The 20,072-nt window shown below is 43.5% G+C and overlaps 2 protein-coding genes across 4 annotated transcripts in view; one reads left to right on the top strand and one right to left on the bottom strand.

Moving 5' to 3' along the window:
* LOC100385629 (acyl-coenzyme A synthetase ACSM5, mitochondrial) overlaps positions 1-8,016 on the bottom strand; it is a 34,550-nt gene extending 26,534 nt beyond the window's left edge. For both annotated transcript variants that reach the window (XM_035267123.3, XM_078343932.1), the window contains exons 1-3: positions 7,924-8,016; positions 5,664-5,882; positions 847-1,057 (exon numbers count right to left, since the gene is read on the bottom strand). In XM_035267123.3, the coding sequence (XP_035123014.3) occupies positions 847-1,057; positions 5,664-5,867 (415 nt within the window). In that variant the 5' untranslated portion in view covers positions 5,868-5,882; positions 7,924-8,016. The remainder of the gene's footprint in view (positions 1-846; positions 1,058-5,663; positions 5,883-7,923) is intronic.
* Positions 8,017-12,648: 4,632 nt separating this feature from the next.
* PDILT (protein disulfide isomerase like, testis expressed) overlaps positions 12,649-20,072 on the top strand; it is a 45,946-nt gene continuing 38,522 nt past the window's right edge. For both annotated transcript variants that reach the window (XM_078343931.1, XM_035267120.3), the window contains exons 1-2: positions 12,649-12,857; positions 18,048-18,256. In XM_078343931.1, coding sequence (XP_078200057.1) covers positions 18,055-18,256 — 202 coding nt within the window. In that variant the 5' untranslated portion in view covers positions 12,649-12,857; positions 18,048-18,054. The remainder of the gene's footprint in view (positions 12,858-18,047; positions 18,257-20,072) is intronic.

Genomic DNA, 20,072 nt, shown 5'->3' with positions numbered 1-20,072 from the left:
AAGTAGTTGTCTCATTTTGAAATCAGCCTAAAATCCCTCACCTTCTGAATAAGTGCATGAGCACTTATTCATTCAGCATCAGCAGAGGCTTGCTAGGCTCACTGTGGCCTCTTGCCTCCTCCGTTTCTCTGCTGAAGGAACCATTCTAATAATATAATGTTTCATTGCCCTGGACATTCATGACACAGGAAGACCTGTTCACCCAACCTCCTGCAAGGGATAATATCACGGTTTTCTTAGTTCATCTTTATCTTCCTTCCTTTGGGAGCTGGATGATGCTGTGATACTGAGAGTCATAAAGTCTAAGAATGAAACTAACATAGATTGGTTATAAAAGTCCCTCATCTATAACTGCATTGTTCAGGTAAAATTCTAGCAACTAAAGCAAGGCTCCCAAACCACAACCAGCAGAAGATATACTTGGTTTGTTCCAGTCAGGACTTTTTAAAATGATAGATGCTAACATTAAATGACAGGAGGATTTTTCATAAAAACCCAGAGTTTTCTGTTACAAATCAGAAGTTCTGATAACACTGGTACTCATTCTCTCATGATAACATTTGATTGGAGTTGAGAAGTAGCAACCCCATTTAATAAAGCATGTGATCTCCAGCTTGCTGCAGTCCTCACCACTCCCTGCTGCCTTGCACTGGCCTGCTTTTATCAATTACATCACTGTCTGGCCCCTATTATACAATCAAGTCTGTGATTGTTGGGCAAATAGTAAGTAAACACAACTCCACATAGAGTTCATTTTTGCTCCATCTTCAAGACCCTGTCGACACTGCAAAGCTCTGGCAGGTTGTGTCTGTCCCCCAACTGAAATTCCCAGCCCTGCTTACCGACCTGTCCGCATACAAGCCACGCTGACCAGCCACCACTCTGGGATCCTTGGGAGTACCAGCATCATTCTGTCCCCAGGCTGCAGGCCGCATGCACCCGCTAGCACATTGGCTGCCTTCCTGGACTGCTTCCCTAGTTCCTCAAAGCTCCACTTGACCTCTGCTCCTGTGCCATTGACCCACCAGAAGGCAGGATTCGGGGGGCGGTGTCCAGCCTAGATGGTGGTGCAGGTAGAAAAAAAAATAGATGCAATTCATTGAGAATTTTTGTTTTCTTGATGTTTTTGAATGTTTTATAATAGTTAATATAAAAATTCACAGGGTTCAAAAAGCAAAGCAATATGGAAAGGCATGCATTGAAAAGGCTTGCTCCCCTCCCTGTACTTATCTGCCGGTTCTCTTCCTCTGTCTCAGTGAGTAAACAATTTTGTTACTCTTTTTGCATATCCTTTCAGAGTTCCTTTAGGCAAACACAAGCATATGTATTTTTTCTACTATCTTTTTTTTTTTTTGAGACGGAGTTTCGCTCTTGTTACCCAGGCTGGAGTGCAATGGCACGATCTCGGCTCACCGCAACCTCCGCCTCCTGGGTTCAGGCAATTCTCCTGCCTCAGCCTCCTGAGTAGCCGGGATTACAGGCACCTGCCACCACGCCCAGCTAATTTTTTGTATTTTTAGTAGAGACGGGGTTTCACCATATTGACCGGGAGATGGTCTCAATCTCTTGACCTCGTGATCCACCCGCCTCGGCCTCCCAAAGTGCTGGGATTACAGGCTTGAGCCACCGCGCCCGGCCTCTACTATCTTTTTAATGCAAAAGGTAGCACATAATTTGCACTGAAAAACAGAATCTTCTGTTTTTCCCTTTTTTATTGAAATATAATTCAGGTATCATAAAAATCACCATTTTAAAGTGCACAACTCACTGGTTCTTAGTATATTCACAAGGTTGTGTAAACATCACCATTGTCTAATTCCAGATCATTTTTATTGCCACAAAAAGAGACACTGTACCAATTAGCAGTCCCTCCCCATTCCCTCCTCTAGCTCCTGGCTACCAGTTATCTACTTTTTTCTCTATGGATTGGAATCTTCTGGATATTTCATATGAATGTAATCATACAACATGTAGCTTTATGTCTGATTTCTTTCACTTTGTACAATGCTTTCAAGATTTATCTGCATCACAGCGTGAATGAGTTTTACTTTCTTTTGATTGCTGAATAATATTTCACTGTATGGATAGACCACATTTTGTTTATCCATTCATCAGTTGATAGACGTCAGGGTTGGTGCCACGTTTTAGCTCTTATAAATAAAATTGCTATGAGGATTTATGTTCAAGTTTTTGTGTGAGCACGTGTTTTCTATTGTCTCAGACACATACTTAGTAGTAAAATTCCTGGGTCAGTATTATAATAACTCTATGTTAACTTTTGGAGGAAGTGCCAAACTGTTTCCCACAGCACTGTACCATTTTATATTTCCATCCAGCCACATCAGAGGATTCTAATTCTCTGCACCCTCCCCAAAGCTTGTTATTGTACCTTTTTGTTGGTTTTTGTTTTTTTGGTTTTAGCCATGCCACTGGTTATGAAGTGGTATCTCCTTGTGGCTAGGATTTGCATTTCCCTAATGAATAAAGATGTTAAGCATCTTTTCACGTGTCTATTGGGCATTTGTTTACATTCTTTAAAGAACTGTCTATTCAGATTCTTAGCCCATATTTTAATTGGGTTATTTGTCTTTTAACTGTTGAACTTGAGTTCTTTATGTATGGTAGATACTAGACCCTTACTCAATATGTGATTTGCAAATATTTTCTCCTATTCTGTGAGCTGTCTTTTTTTTTTTTGGAGACAGAGTCCCCACTCTGTTGCCCAGGCTAGAGTGCAGTGGCACGATCTTGGCTCACTCTAACCTTCACCTTCCTGGGTTCAAGCAATTCTGTCTCAGCCTCCCGAGTTGCTGAGACTATAGGTGCATGCCACCATGCCTGTGTAACTTTTTAAAAATATTTTTAGTAGAGACAGGGTTTCACCATATTGGTCAGGCTGGTCTCGAACTTCTGGCCTCAGGTAATCCATCCACCTTGGCCTCCCAAAGTGCTGTGATTACAGGCGTGAGCCACTGCACCTGGCCTGCCTTTTGAAGTTGATAAACAAATAGTATTAATTTTCATGAAGTCCAATTAATCTATTTTTTCTTTTGTTACTTCTCCTTTAGAAACCATTACCTAATTAGAGGTCACAAAGATATACTCCCATGTTTTCTTCTAAAAACCTTCTTATACTTTTTGTTTCTTCATTTAGGTCTGTGATATATTTTGAGTTAATTTTTATATTTAGTGTCAGGTAGGAGACTCAATAAATTCTTTTGCTTGTGAACATCCAGTTGTGCCAGCATCATTAGTTGGAAAGACAATTATTTCCCCCATTTAATGGTCTTGATGTTCTTGTTGAAAATCAATTTATCGTAGATTTGTGGATTTATTTACAGACTCTGAATTCTCACCTATTTCTCCAAGTCTATCCTAATGCCAGTGCCACACTGTCTTGGTTACTGTAATTTTGCAGTAGACAGTAGACTTGAAATAGAAAAGTGTGAGTCTTTTTTTATTTATTTATTTATTTTGTTTTATTTTTTCAAGATTGTTTTGGTCCCTATGGGATTCTTGCATTTCCATAGAAGTTTTTGAATCAGATTGTCTATTTCTGTAAACAAGTCTCCTAGGATTTTGATAAAATTTACATAAAATGTGAAGCTCAATTTGGAGTACATTTTCATCTTAACAATATTAACTCTTCTAATCCATGAGCATGGGATGTATTTCTATTTGTTTATGTCTTTCCCATCCCAGTTTATTTCAGCAATGTTTTGTCATTTTCTGTGTGCAAACTTTATACTTCTTTGGTTAAATTTATTTATATGTAATTCATTCTTTTTGATGTTTTTTAGTAAATTAAATTATTTGTTAACACCATTTTTTATTGCTCCTTATAATAAAAAAACACACAGCCTTACTTAGGTGTGTTGATTTCTAGATTTCTAGGAATACAGTGGAATTTTTTAAGGCTCCCATAGACATTCCCTTCTCCAGCTTTTCTTTTTTCACTCTTCAGTGAGTGTGTTGTTGTCCCTACTATTATCTATCACCACAGGCAACAATGAAGCTAAAACATTTGCCTGTAATTGTTTTGGGCAGAAACTCCTACAGAAAAGGGATTTTCTCGTTGGTTAATCTTCAAATTGGTTCAAATACAGTATTACAAGTCAGGTCTTCCAAAGAACCAATGGGCAGCTCAAATAAGAACAACTCTTCATAGGTGAAGCTTTGAAAAAACTCCAGCTCTATTCTGGCCCCTCTGATGGCTGTCATGATGCACCAGAAATGGGGCTGTTATTTTTCAAGTTTACTGTGTAGCTGAAAAGTCCTTATTCTACCATTTTTTCCTGACCTAATCCTGCTTGTTTGTTTTTATTATTAGGAGACGTCTTCTAAGGATGCCCCTAGTATGGCAAAAAGAGCTCAGATTTTTGTAGACCATCAGGAATGGATCATCCTGGCTTTATCTCTTACATGCACTTTTCATTTAATTCTCACTATAGTTCTGAGTAGCATATGGAATGGCTACCATTTTGCAGATGAGGAAGCTGAGATCTAAAGAACTTAGGGCAAGGTCACACTTCAAGTACATGGATGAACCATGTCTATCTGACTGCAAAGCCTGTTTTTAAGTCTCAGTCATCCTCATACCACCTTGATAAATTTCACTATATCTGTTGACATTTAATTTTACTGTATCTACTAACAATGTCATTTACTTCATATTTTTTCTTTAAACAACCTCATCTTAAAATTAACATGAATACAATTCTTCAAATTAAATTTTATATTTCCCTATTATAAATAGTGTAATGTAACACAAATAAAAGATAACCATGAAATATAGAGAGAGACCCAACAAACACAGATATAAGGGAAAATAAAGAAGAAAGCAGATGCATGGAGACACGCAGAGAAATCAGGATTATCGTATTGAATTTTATGTCTCTGTTATGATCTACAAAAAGCTTTGAGCCTGAGCCCTATTCTTTCTTTATTTTATTTTATTTTTTGAGATGGAGTCTCACTCTGTTGCCTAGGCCGGAGTGCAGAATAGAATGTGAAATAGAATCTAAAATAGAATTTGAGCCACCTGTGCAATTTACATCTGAGCTTACTGCAACCTCTGCCTCCCGATTTCAAGTGATTCTCGTGCATCAGCCTCCCAAGTAGCTGGGACTGCAGGTGCGTGCCACCAGGCCTGGCTATTTTTTTCATATTTTTAGTGGAGATGGATGGAGTGTCACCATTTGGCCGGCTGGTCTTGAACTCCTGAACTAAGGTGATACACTCACCTCGGCATCCCAAAGTGCTGGGATTACAGGCGGGAGTCACCACACCCAGCCTTCTTTCCACGCACTTGCAAGACAGTGAGAGAGAGACATCAAAGATAGAGTAGCAGCAAAGCAAAACTTCCTCCTTCACTTGATGAATGAACTGAAGGGAATCGGAAGGGACATAACTGTCTCACTGTGTGATTTGGGCTCAAGGATACAGGACACTTCAAAGAGGAAACAAGCATGTCTAAGGCCCACAATACTGACTCAGAACTTTTTTCCCTAAGTCTTAAATGCTAACACTTTACATTTTAGAACTAGCAAAATTCCCAGGTCCAAAATTCCTCATCAACATGTCTTGGAACGTTGAGTCTCATTGGGGTACCTGAGGGCAGCCTCAGATGCCCCAGATGGACTCTAGGACAGAGTAGACCTCACCTCTTCCAGCCGACTCCACACATCTAGCACATTATGAGCAAAGTTGAAGTACTCAGGCACTGGCTGCCTTCCCAGGCTGATGGCTTCCCAGGTGGCCACGATCTTCTGAGGAACAGGTAGTGGTGCCGGCTGCCCACGAGACCCACAGAATCCCCGGGAGCTCCTCAGTGCCTGGAGGACCAGGCGTCTCAGCCATGGTCTCATGTGGTCGCCTCCTGTCTGTCACCAAAGAGAGGAGAAAGGCCATTGTCATAAATTCTGGGCTTTGGGGACAATGCTGAGGTTAGGAGAAAGCTGTGGTCAGTGTTAACAGTGACTGTAGTAGCTACTGACTTGTAGAACAAATGCTCCACCATCAGTCTCAGTTCTGCTGTGTGGTGGTCATTTCTCCCCTCTGACCCTGAGGTCTGTCCTTTTGACCTCTCACCGACTGTGGGTCTCTGGGTCTAAGGTCAGAACTCATAGCCCACTTCTCAAGGCTCAGTACTTCAAAGGGAATCCCTCAAAAAGCCTTTGGCCCATCCTGAACAGACCTTACAAAGCTGCAGACAGCTTTAGAGCAGCGCTGTCCAATAGAAATAGAATGTGGCTGGGTGTGGTGGCTCACGCCTGTAATCCCAACACTTTGGGAGGCCGAGGCAAGTAGATCACAAGGCCAAGAGATCAAGACCATCCTGGCCAACATGGTGAAACCCCGTCTCTACTAAAAATACAAAAATTAGCTGGGCATGGTTGTGCATGCCTGTAGTCCCAGCTACTTGGGAGGCTGAGGCAGGGGAATTGCTTGAACCTGGGAGGTGGAGGTTGCAGTGAGCCAAGATTGCACCACTGCACTCCAGCCTGGTGACAGAGCAAGACTGTCTCAAAAAAAAAAAAGCATGTGAACCACCTGTGCAATTTACAATGTTCTAGTACTTCTTAATAGTACTTTTCTTAATAGAAAAGCAGAAACAGATGAGATTAATTATAATAACACATATTTAACCAGATAGAGCCAAAGTATGATCATTTCAATACATAGTCAACAGAAGAATAAATTGTTAAAGAGATATTTTACATACTTTTATTTACTTTTTTTTGGTACTACATCCTTAAAATATGATATACATTTTACCCTTACAAGCACATCTCAATTTGAACTAGCCACACCTCAAGTTCTCAAAAGCCACAAGTGGCTGCTTTATGGCACGATGTGCTTTTAGTGTCTTTAATTTTTTTTATTTAATTTTATTATTTTAAAATTTTTCATTATTGTTATTTTTGAGACAGAGTCTCACTCTGTTGCCCAGGCTAGAGTACAGTCGTGCTATCAAAGGTCACTGCAGCCTCGAACTCCTGGGCTCAAGCAGGCCTTCCACCCCAGCCTTCCTAGTAGCTGGGACTACAGGTACTAGCCATCATATATGGTTAACTTTTAAAAAGTTTTTTGTAGAAACAGGATCTCACTCTGTTGCCCAGGCAGTACTTGAACTCCTGGCCTCAAGCAATCCTCCCAACTTGGCTTCCCAAGTGCTGGGATTACAGATGTGAGCCACTGTGCCCAGCCCAGTTTTGATGTCTTGCTACTCAAAGTGTGATCTTGGGACCAGCAGATGGGGCCCCACCCTACACTTGTAGAATTAGAATCTTCAAGTTAACAGGATCTTCAGATGAGTCATATGCATGCTAAAGTTTGAGAGGCATTGGCCTGGGAGCTGCATGTGTCCTGTTTCAGTTTCCTTGCATTAGTAATAATAATAACAAAATATGGTAATAACAACCAACAATAAAACATGGTACAACAAGAAAAACCATAACAGCTACAGTCTGTGGAAGGCCTGCTGTGTACCAAGCAATTTAAAAGTGCTCATAGGCATTATTTCATTAAATCTTTATAACAACTCTATGCTGTAAATGTTATTTTCTCCATTTATGGATAAAGAAAGTGAGGCTTACAGGGAAAAAGTGACTTTCAGTTTTCACCTCCCAGAAAAGCATAGGTTTCAGTTTCTGGAGTGGCCACCAGGCCTAGGCCTGCAGCCGCAGAGACTTCCTTTCTCTGACCCACTTCTCACTCCCCTCGCCTCTCCTGAACTCTGCCCAAGCCTCTTCCACAGTCTCCCACCCCTGGATTCCTCAGGCAACTTGACAGCTGATAATTTAGAATGCCCAGGCCTCCTTCCCATTCCCCAACACCATTTCAGACACCGCTTCCTGGTTTAATCAGCAAAGGCCTGAGAAGCAGCTGACACCTTTGGCTGAAGATTTCTTTCCAAATTACCTTGTTCTTGAATCGAAGTAATGCAAAAGGCCTCTGTTTTCTGCTTCAGCTGAGCAGAGCAGGTCTGAAAGACTGTAAACATTTTGCTTTCTCAGAAAACAAGTTGCTGATTCAGCCTCCCACAGTGAACTTCAGCCCCAAATTCCTCCAAGAGAAGTCAGAGCCAAAAGCCAGCAGCTGACACAGTGGCTTCAACTGGGCAGGGTGCATTGAGCCAGTGAGAACCGCCCCCTGCCAAGTTTTCTCAGTACTCACAGTGGCTGGAAGATCAGTGCCTGCTGGGTGTACCCAAACTGGTAGATGTATTCCCTAACAATTCAAGTTGCCATCTACTCAGGAAAAGCAATTGGAAGTTTATTACGTTTTAACAGGAAAGGTGCAATAGTGATAATAATATAAGTCAGACTGTTTCCTTTCTGCTTAGAACCCTCCAGTAGATACAGAGAGAACAGAGGACTGGTTCCAGGGAATGGCTCCAAGGCATCCTTTGAAGTCATAGAATTGTTCTCAATTTGGATTGTGGTCATGACTGTACAACTCTGTAAATTTACTACAAAAAATAATTGATAATATAGTAATATTATAAATAAATACTATAAATAATAGTTAAAAATAGTTAATAATAATTGTACCCTGGTGGGTTTTTGTTTGTTTGTTTGCCTGTTTTTTGAGACAGACTCTCATTCTGTCACCCAGGGTTGGAGTGCAGTGATGCAATCTTGACTCACTGCAACCTCCACCTCCTGAGTTCAAGCTATCTTCCCACCTCAGCCTCCCAAGTAGCTGGGACTACAGGCACACACCACCATGCCAGGCTAATTTTTGTATTTTTTGGTAGAGATGGGGTTTCAACAACATGTTGGCCAGGTTGGTCTCAAACTCCTGACCTCAAGTGATCTGCCCGCTTTGACCTATCAAAATGCTGGGATTACAGGTGTGAGCCACTGTACCTGTCTACAACTCCCTATCTCACTCACAGTCCAAGCCAAAGTCCTAACAATTGCGTACAGGCTCCCACAGGAATTCCTGAGAGCTTTTCTACTCTAACCTCCTGGCTCACTCTGCTCCAGCTGTACTGGTCTTTTTTTTGTTTGTTCTCTGAAGTTCTTTTAAAATTATTTTTAATTTTTGTGGGTACATAGTAGATATATACATTTATGGGTTACATGAGATATTCTGATACAGGCATGCAATACATTAGAATCCCATAAGGGTAAATGGGGTATCCATCACCTCAAGCCTTTATCCTTTGTGTTAGAAACAATCCAATTGTACTATTGTAGTTATTTTAAGTGTACAGTTAAATTATTTTTGATGATAGCCATCCTATTGTGCTAGAAAATACTAGGCCTTGTTCATTCCTTCTAACTACTTTTTTGTATCCATTAACCATCCCCACTTCTCCTCAAACTCCCTGCAACACTTTCCAGCCTCTGGCAACCATCCTTTTACTCTCTCTAAGAGTTCAATTGTTTTACCGTTTAGCTCCCACAAGTAAGAGAGAACACGCAATGTTAGTCTTTCTATGCTTGGTTTTTTTCACTTACTGTAGTGACTTCCAGATCCATCCCTGTTGTTGCGAATGACAGGGTTAGGGGTGTCCTACGGAGAGGATGCTGAGCCATTAACTGCCTATCTTTGCAGTGATTCCAGCATCGCACTGGATGTTTATCCATCACTGTATATTGTTCCCCGTGACTCTGTCTTATTTCTTGGCCAGGCTAGTTTGGCCCATTTCCATGCAAGCAGCTCCTCTCCCTTGCCACCAAACTTGGCAACAGGGAACCATCTTCTGGGCTCTCAATGTCCACTTGCTCAGTGTTCAGTCCTCTACTGCGACCCAAGACACAACCTCATCTCTGAATCTCCAGCCAGATCTAAAGACACAATCTCTACTCTCAGAGGGGTGAATGGACTGATGGACATTATCTATTTTTCAAGCAGTCTAATCTCAATATCACGACTCTTTATCAGCACTTTTTTAAAGAATATATAATCATAAGACATGGCAAATGTTTCATAAATGTTCAGTGAAATAACTGGATACACTTGATATACAATATAATCACAATTTTATTTTTTAAAAGTATATATTAATCCCATACATAACAAAATATGTTTTATCTAAGATGATGTACAATTTTAATAAACTCAGTTTTTCTGTATGTTCTATGTTTTATAAATTAAATCCTGTTCTTTTCTAATCAGAAACAAATTATGTTGTTTTATAAAAAGAAGCTTTAAGCCAAACACAGTGGCTCATGTCTGTAATCCCAGCACTTTGGGAGGCCAAGGTGGGTGGATCACCTGAGGTCAGGCATTTGAGACCAGCTTGGCCAACGTGCTGAAACCTCATCTCTACTAAAAATACAAAAATTAGCCAGGTATGGTGGTACGTGCCTGTAATCCCAGCTGCTCGAGAGGCTGAGGCAGGAGGATTGTTGAACTCAGGGACAGAGATTGCAGTGAGCCAAGATCATGCCACTGCACTCCAGCCTGGGCAAGACAGCAAGACTCCATCTCAAATAATAATAATTAAAAAAAGAAGCTGTAATGATACATGAGTATCATCATGAAAGTGTCTATGTTATGTCAAGAAACAACTAACTGCAAGAGTGAAGGAAAATGAAGGTAGGCTATTTGGAATGAGAAACCAAGTGTTTTAGTTTGTGACTAAAAGTTGACAAATGTGAAAGATGTCAAAATAATATCTGCCAGAGTAGACTGTTGATTTGGACATGGGGAAAAAAAGAGTCAAACATACCCCAGGAATTTTTGCAAACACAGCATCCAGAACAGGAATAATTGGCCAGAAAAGTTGAAAGGGACATGATGAGTTCGAATTAAGACATTCAGGTATTCAGTGAGTGTGGTTCAACCAAGAAGAGCTTTTCCAATAGGGAGATGGAAAACAGTCTTAATAGTAAATGCAATCAGTTGATCAAATCCAGGGGAGTCAATGAGGGAGTAACTTATAACGGGGAATATTTGAACTCATGCATTTAAACTTCTATACAGAATATAGAAGTTAAGTATGGAAAATGAAGAGCAGAACCAGTTACAGTAGCGCACGCCTGTAATCCCAGCACTTTGGGAAGCCTAGGCAGGTGGATCATTTGAGGTCAGGAGTTTGAGACCAACTTTACTAACATGGTGAAATCCGGTCTCTACTAAAAATACAAAAATTAGCTGGTGTCATGGCACACACGTGTACTCCCAGCTACTTGGGAGGCTGAGGCAGGAGAATCACTTGAACCCTGGAGGGGAAGGCTATAATGAGTGGAGATCGAGCCATTACACTGTCTCAAAAAAAAAAAAAAAAGAAAAAAGAAAAGAAAGAAGAGCAAAGTGCTATGACTAAAACCCACAGATGCTAAAATTTAGTGAAATAAATGTGAATCATCTTCATCAGTATTTAATAAGAGTTGGGCAGCAGATAGCCAAAGGCTGCAGACGCTGATAATAATAATGGTGACAACAATCCCAACAACCTTTCCATTATTCATTTGACAAGTATTTATTGAGTACCTGTCACCTGGTAAACAAAGTAAATTACGTGGAATTTAGGAGATAATTAATGCTATGAAGAAAAGTAAAACCTGGAAGGGTGGTGAGTGTTGGAAGTAGATGCTAAGGGCCACAAATCAAAATCAGCACTGAGACAAAGGCTCTGTCAGCAACGCAATTCTTACTTCCTGGACTGCAGGAAGGGGACTCTCGCTAGCCATCTTGCCACAAGAGTACAATGAACAAAGGAAAACGCACAAATTTATTTCTTACACATTGGGAGTTGTCCTTGCTACTGTGTCTGATTTCCGCTGGCTGGAGCCAGACCGCACGATGTGAACTAAAACCTGATTGGGTAACAACTTAAAACTTTTCTAAACAGGTAAAAGCAATAGAGAGCTGGGACACGCCTGTGGGCACATCTAGCACAGAGATCTTGGTTAAAGTACAAGGACATAGAATGTGCTACATGCCTGCAAGCATGGCATGTTTAACAGCTACATAGGATAGGGCTTAACAAAGTTATTAGCGCACTTACTCTTTAACAAGAAAGAAAACTTTAAAAAGGAACTTTTCTACTTCCCACAATAAAGAATGCCTGAGAGGGGGATGGAGCACTTACAAGTTTAAACAAAGTGGCCAGGAAAGGCCCAACTGTGGAATTGACACTGGGGCAAAGGCTGGAATGAGCTAAAAGGGTGAACCCTGAGTCTGCCTGGGAGAAGAGCCTCCCTAGCAGAGGAAAGCACAAGTGCAGAGGCCCTGACATTGTATTAGAGGACTGGCAGGACACCGGTGTGGCTGGAGCAGGGTGACTGGAGATCTTTCTCCCCTGGTGGTGATGAGTGAAGGGTCTCCTGCCTTCTGGGTACTGAGATGCTCATTTTGCATAAATCATCTTGTTTAACCCTTACAACACCCCTATGAATTAGATGCCATGTTACAGGAGTGGAAAATAATCCTCAGAAAGAGTAAGTGACATTCTCAAGGCCATACAGCTGTTGAAGACAGAGCTGGGATTCAAACTCCAATGTATGTGCATTGAGTTCAAAGCCCTCCTGGACCATACCCAGCACCTCACAGCGAGTTTTGTTTCTGGCCCTTCAAGGGAACTCAGCAAGGGCTGCCAGGCAGGGTCCCCTCTTACTCAACAATGGCCCATTCTTCTCTAGAGTCATCCCTGGTCCTCTAGAACCCCAGAACTCAGAACATTCCTGCAGAGGCTGCTGTGGTCTCTGTGTGCCCAGGAAGGGACTTCATTTCTGCCTGTGGATTTCTTTAGAATGCCCAGCCGTCTACGGGTCCTGCTCTGATCACAAGGAGAAGTCAGGAGCCTGCTCTTCAGGGCCGCAGAGTTTGTGGCCCCATCCCCAGCACAGCCCCAGCGAGGCCCCAGTAACCCTGAGAGAGGCTTTGGCTTCCTGCAGGTATGATCTTCAGTGACAATGGGAAATCTGACTGATGGGCCCTGCCTTGGGAGCTTTTTCTCTGCTAGTTGTCACCAGTTTAAGTTTGGGTTTTGGTATAGATGGCTACACATTAGGAACAACTTGAAGGCTTAAAAAAATAGTAATGCCCAGACTCACTCTAACCCAGACCAATTAAATTAGAATCTATTGGGTTTGAGCTTGAACATCAGTATTTTTTATTAAACTCCCCAAGAGATTCTAAGCATTGTCATGGTTGAGAAACACTGAAATGAAAACCCATAGATGGGGTTTACTGTAAGAGTTAAATGAGGCCACTTGTTCATTTATTCAACAAACGTTGACTGCGCTACTAATCTAGTGCAAGCACTGCTCTGGAGGGGAGAAAATAGCTGTGAACAATGGTATTTACATTTAAAAGTTCAAAACAACCACAACAAAATATACTCAGAAATAATAATAGAAAATATGATGCAAACAATGGTGATAATGCAGAGAGTCCTGAAAGACCCTTCCAATGAGAGTGGATTCAAGCTGAGACCCAAAGAACCAGAAAAGACTGATGAAGTGAGGGAAGGACGCCCCAGGGGGAGGCAACAACCCCGGGTGGGGTGTGCTTGGGAAAGGGAAGAGGCCAGTGTGGCTGCCCAGAGTGCAGGAGGAGAGAGAGGGGGGGAGGGTGATAAGGTCACATGGGTTCCAGAGCCAGTGGGGCCTGGTAGGCCACAGAGAACAGTTTGGCTGGTGGGTGGTTTTGTGAATGGGTTGTTTAAAAAAAGAGGCAGGGCATTTTTTTGCACAATATATAAAAGTGAGCACCTTTTGGTAGGCGGAATGGTGTGATGCAATTCCTGTGTCAAAAGGAAATCTCTGCCGGGGACGGCGGCTCACACCTGTAATCTCAGCACTTTGGGAGGCAGAGGTGAGCAGATCACCTGAGGTCAGGAGTTCAAGACTAGCCTGGCCAACATGGTGAAACCCTATCTCCACTAAAAATACAAAAATTAGCTGGACGTGGTGGTGGCCTCCTGTAATCCCAGCTACTAGGGAGGCTAAAGCAGGAGAATTGCTTGAACTCAGGAGGTGGAGGTTACAGTGAGCCGACATCATGCCTAGGCACTCCAGCCTGGCCAACAAGAGCAAAACTCCCTCTCAAACAATAAAAATAAAGGAAATGTCTGATTGTCACATGGGGAATGGGTTGAGGTGAAAGCAAAGAGTAGAAGCACAGGTGAGATCAGTGAGGAGGTTACCACACACTCTGGGTGGGAGACCATGGTGGCTGGGACATGAGGTCTCTCCACGGCATACTGGTGGAGGGAATGCACAGTTGGTGCTCAGGGCAGTATGGCTTGTGACCAGCCCCTTGGTGTTGGCTATTCTCATTAATAAAAGTTTCCCATCACAGCCACTCTCCTCTGAGTAAGGTTTAGAAGCTGATGTTGGAGCTGAACTTGGACTTTGTGAGGCCAGGGAGATTGTGCTGGGTGACACAGCGGAGTCACAGTGGGGTCATGCTAGAGAGGTAGGTGCCAGGAGAACAAAGGGCCAAGGCTGAGAGAATAAAGGGGCGGGGCAGGGCAGACTGGAGGCAGAATGGCTGAGAGCACAGTCCCAGGGCTGGACCAGAGTGGGCACTACAGTCTCTGGGGAGCCCTGGGATGGTGCAGAGCTGAGCCCGGTACTGTGAGAGGGATTGGGATTAAAAACAGGAGCAGGGCAGAGAGAGACTACTTCTCCCACACTCTCAGCAGTGCAAATATGGTTCACTTCTTTGCTTCCCTTAGTCAAATGTCAACTTCTAAATGAAGCTTTCCCATGGTCACCCTATTTAAAATATCGGCCGGGCACGGTGGCTCATACCTGTAATCCCAGCACTTTGGGAGGCCAAGGTGGGTGGATCACCTGAGGTCAGGAGTTCAAGATCAGCCCGGCCAACATGACAAAATCCTGTCTCTACTAAAAATACAAGAATTAGCTGGGCATGGTGATGCACACCTGTGATCCCAGCTATTCCAGAGGCCGAGGAAGACAATTGCTTGAACCAGGGGGGCACAGGTTGCAGTGAGCTGAGATTGTGCCACTGCACTCCAGCCTGGGCAATAGAGCGTGACCCCATCTCAAAAAAAAAAAAAAAGAAAGGAAATATCAACACTCCCCACTGACTCCATCACTTTTGAATCTTCTCTTACCCACCTTTTCTCCTTTGCATTACTATCATCCGACACACCGTTGATTGCATCTATTATCTCACTGTGTTTCCCACTACTAGGATGCAAGGAATATTGTTTGTATCCCTAGCACCTAGAATGGTACTTAACATGTTTTAAGACTTTACAAATATTTGATGAATGAACAAATGAGTGACTGAGTGAATGAGTGAAGAGGAGCTGTGGCTGGTTCCCTGGAGCCAGAGGAAAGCCTGGTGGCGAGAGTCTGACCATAGAGGGTTCTCTCCTTGCCAGCCAGTGGGGCTTGATCTCTGTCCTGTTAGAACTGAAGCACTGGGAACATTTGAGGCTCATGATCCAGCCCACCCAGGTTAGTAGGAAACCTGGCAGCATCCACTGCCCCTTCTTCTTTGATCAGGAACCTCGGGGGAACACTCTGTCAAAGGCCTGGGAGGCGAGGGCGTGAGGGCAAGCCCACCGTGGTCCCTCCCACCTGGTTCGTGCTCAGAGGCTTGGCCCTCTACCGTCGCTGAACTGGGCCCATGGTTCAGCTCTGTACTCTGAAGGTGTCCAGCTGACTCAAGGTCGCTTGCTCAGTCTCCTCTGTCCTCCAGCAAGTGCCATCCAGACCCCCCAGAGAGGGTCACACAACCTTGAATTTCAAGGTTCCTTCTTTGAAGGCCCTTTGGGGCTTTTGCAGATCTGGCCCCCTCCTGCCAGGCAAGGGATTCTGGGCATGAGGAGGTTTCACAGGGACCACCAACGATCAGTTCTAGGATGGTTCTGGATGACTCTCCCTACCTTACGTTCACATCGCGAAGAAGGGGTTATTTAAGTGATTTTCTGCAGAATAAAAACTCTCTAGTACTTTGATGTCTCCAGCTAGGCAAAGAACTCTTAAGTGGCCATTTCTCTCACAAGTGAGTGAATCAATGAACAAATAAATGAACAACTCCATTATTTCTAAGAATAAGGGTTACATGGTGAAACCCCATCTCTACTAAACATACGAAAAATTAGCTGGGCATGGTGGCACGCGCCTGTAATCCCAGCTACTCGGGAGGCTGAGGCAGGAGAATTGCCTGAACCCAGGAGGCGGAAGTTGTGGTGAGCCGAGATCGCGCCATTGCACTCCAGCCTGGGTAACAAGAAAGAAACTCAGTCTCAAAAAAACAAAAAAAAGGGTTGCACCTAATAGTCATCACGCTGTACCGGACTTAGTCCGGGCTGATAAGTGGCATGTCACCTGGTGAATGCTGGGACATTGAGATCATTAAGGACTCAAGGCCAGGCTGACAGTAGTGAGCCCTTTGGCCAAGACACAGATTTAAATGGTCTGTATCATTCAGCACCAGAAAACCAGATTATCTCCCTGCCCTTCTTCCTTCTCTCCACCTGCCCTTGGTTGGTTTCATTTGACCGTGTGCTTCTCAAGCTACAAACTGAACGACAGAATTACCTGGAAGAGGCTTTGGAGACAAAACAATCAATGACAATTCATGGATTTCATCTGGGTCCTGATTTAAACAGACTGAAAATTTATGAGGCCGTCAGGGCAATTCGCACACTGTCTAGATATTTGATGATATGATGATATTCTTGTGAATTTCATTAAGTATGATAATAGTATTGTGGTTAATGTGTTCTTTTTAAAAATCCTTATCTTTTAAACATTTATAATAAAATATTTATGAGTGAAATGATATGATTCCTGGAACTAGCTTCAAAATAATCCAGGGCAGAGAGTCAAGTTTATAAATAAGAAAACATTGATCATGGTAATAAGTCAAATGGAGTGATGGGTACCTTGGGGGTACATTATACAAGCTCTCTGTTTTTATACATGTTCAAAATTTCCCAAATAGAAGTTGAAATAAAACAAAAGAATCATCTGGGGAACTTTTGAAATGTATAAGTATCTAGACCCCATCCTGAGCAATTCTGAATTAATTAGTCTGGAGTGAGATTGAGTGTCTATGTTATCCTAAAACTCCCTAGAAGATTTTCATGTGTATCCAGGGTTAAAAAGAGCTAATCAAGCTGGGAAAAACAGCATAATCTGATTCCATTTATGTTTAAAAATATACATTCAGGCTGGGTATTGTGGCTCATGTCTGTAATCTCAGCACTTTGGGAAGCTGAGGCGGGTGGATCACTTGAGGTCAGGAGTTCAAGATCAGCCTGGCCAACATGGGGAAACCCCCCTCTTCACTAAAAATACAAAAATTAGCTGGTGCGATGGTGGACACCTGTAATCCCAGCTACCTGGGAGGCTGAGGTGGGAGGACCACTTGAATCCAGGAGGCGGAGCGTGCAGCTTTGAATATATATATATTCAAAGGTATGTTCATATAGGTATTTTCAATATCTGTAAGGATTCATTCCAAACTGCTAAGAGTCACTTTCTCAACAGTGAGAGAATGGGAGAGATTTTTCCTTTTTTCTTGACATTTTTATTGTATTGCTTGAAACTTTTACAAATATGTATTATAGTTATGGTTTTTTAAATATTTACACTTGATAAAATTTGTTTAAAAATTTAATAGGGTACACTGCAAAGTAGTGAGGTTCCCTTCACAGGGGCATTCAAGCAGGAGCTGGAGGAGGGTGAAGCAGAGGCACTGCGGGCAGACAGGTTCCTGGGAGGCTGTGATGGGAGATTGGAGCAGTTATCTCTGAGATCCGGGGGCTCACTCCAGGACTCTGGAATGAGACCTTCTCTGCAAAAGTCTCACCTTGTGGCTGGGAAGTCAGTGGGCTTGAGCGGTCTGGTGTCCAGCTGCTCCCAGTGGGCTCTTGCTGCTCTAAGCTTCCCCTATGCAGTCATGGGCCTGAGGTCAACCTAATACTTTTCTTCTTCTACAGAGCTGCTGCCAAGCTGCCAGCATTGCAGGGTGGCAATGCCCAGGCCACATTCATTCACCCTACATGGACTGGCTGGATAAGGAAGGGGGTGTGATGACGTGGGGCTCCGCCACCTGTGTTGATAAAGGCTCTGTTCCTTCTCCGGCCCCTGCAGGACAGCCATGGACCTGTTCTGGATGCCCCTGTTTCTGGTGGCCGCTTGTGTCTCTGCTGTCCACAGCTCACTGGAGGTGAATGCTGATGTTTCCAGCACCCACATAACCAAGCCTGTGCTCATCCTGGAGGAACGCAATCTGCTGGTGCTAACGCCTGCTGGCCTGACCCAGATGCTGAACGAGACCCGCTTCCTCATGGTGCTTTTCCGTGAGTAACCCCATCCTAGGTGATGGGTGACAGATGGGATGAGGCCTGCCTCCTCGTATCTGGGGACCAGAGGAGTTTTATATATTGCTGAACACATAAGAACACATATAATTTAAAACAGACATCTAATATATATAGATAACATCACCCCCAATCTCCAGATAAGAGTACTCCAGGGAGGTTAAGCCAATTGCAATATAGTATGCCATCCCTCTAGTCTTGGATTTGTATGTGACTCCTCTGTCCCACTGAAGAGGAGCCAGGCTTTAACCTCAGGTGTCCATATTATTCTGAGCCTCAGTCTTTCTAGTCTGTAAAATGGGCATGAACCTGACGATACACTGGATTAAATGAGATGTCCTAAGTTCATGGAACACAACTAGAGAGAAATAAATGATGGCAGTCTGGGGAAAGCTCTCGAGACAGGAGTTTTTAGATCGTCACTTTTTTGTTTTGTTTTGAGACAGGGCCTTGCTCTGCGGCCCAGTCTGGAGTGCAGTGGCACGATCCCAGCTCACTGTAACCTCCGCCTCCTAGGTTCAAGAGATTCTTATGCCTCATGCATCTGAGTATGTGGGAACCACAGTGCCCACTACCACACCCAGCTAATTTTTGTCTTTTTAGTAGAGACAGGGTTTCACCATGTTGGCCAGGCTTGTCTTGAGCTCCTGACCTTAAATGATCTGCCCACCTTGGTCTCCCAAAATGCTGGGATTACAGGCATGAGCCACTGTGCCTGGCTGAGACCATCACTTTTGCTGTCAGATTTGCATGCCTGCTTTTGTTCTTTGGACATTTTACATCAGCAGACATTTTGGGGGACAGAGCAGACTGCTTCTTCCTGAGGCATTAGGACAGAGCCATGCCCAGAATCAGAATGTAAGGGATTTTCATAACTTCCACATAGTATTCATGGAGTGCTGGGCACTGCCCTAAGCTCGTCATTAAATGTGACATCATTTGATTCTCACAGCACCACGTGATGGGTGCTGTTCATCTCCCTGTTTGATAGTTGAGGAAACAGAAACTCAGAAAGGATAAACAATTTGCCCAAGATCACACAGCACAATGTCGTACCATGTTCTATGTGGCAGGATTTGGAGAATGCAGACCACAGGAGTGAACACTGGACCTGGAATCCTGTGTGCAGAGCCACTCCTGGGAATGGCTGGCTCTGTGTCAGTCCCTAAAGCCTGCTTCCAGAATATGCCAGGCCTGTCCAGCACCCAGGTTTCCAGAGGCTAGGCAGAGCCTCAGGTTCCAGGGAAGAGCAGGGCAGGGGAAGCATGATGTCTTTCTCTTCTTGGTTTCCACCCTCTTCTCAAGCTGCCCCTCCACCTGCACTCCCCTTTGCTCCTCCTCTCAGCTGTTGTTCTGGGGCAGCACTTTCTCCCTTCTCTGTTTGCTGCCCTCTAATCAGAACTATTTACAGACTCCTTTTTATTTCTAGTCCAACCAGTGCTGTGTAGTGCAATAAGGTCAGCTTCAGGGGTTCGCAGTCCTAAGTTCGAAAGCTGAGCTCTGCCACTTACTAGCTTGATGGCCTTGGGCTAGTGACCTTGAGCATTCTGAACCTCTGTTTACTTGATGCAAAATGGGGAATATAATAACACTTATAGGCCAGGCATGGTGGCTCATGCATGTAATCCCAGCACTTTTGGAGGCTGAGGTGGGAGGATCTCTTGAGCGCAAGTGTTCGAGACCAGCCTGGGCAACATGGCAAAACCCCATCTTTACCAGAAAGATAAATACAAAAGTCAGCCAGACATGGTAGCACACACCTGTAATCCCAGCTACTTGGGAGGCTGGGGTGGAA

This window comes from Callithrix jacchus, chromosome 12, assembly GCF_049354715.1.
Source record: "Callithrix jacchus isolate 240 chromosome 12, calJac240_pri, whole genome shotgun sequence".
Lineage (NCBI taxonomy): Eukaryota > Metazoa > Chordata > Mammalia > Primates > Cebidae > Callithrix > Callithrix jacchus.
This window is presented reverse-complemented; position numbering and strand designations above follow the sequence as displayed.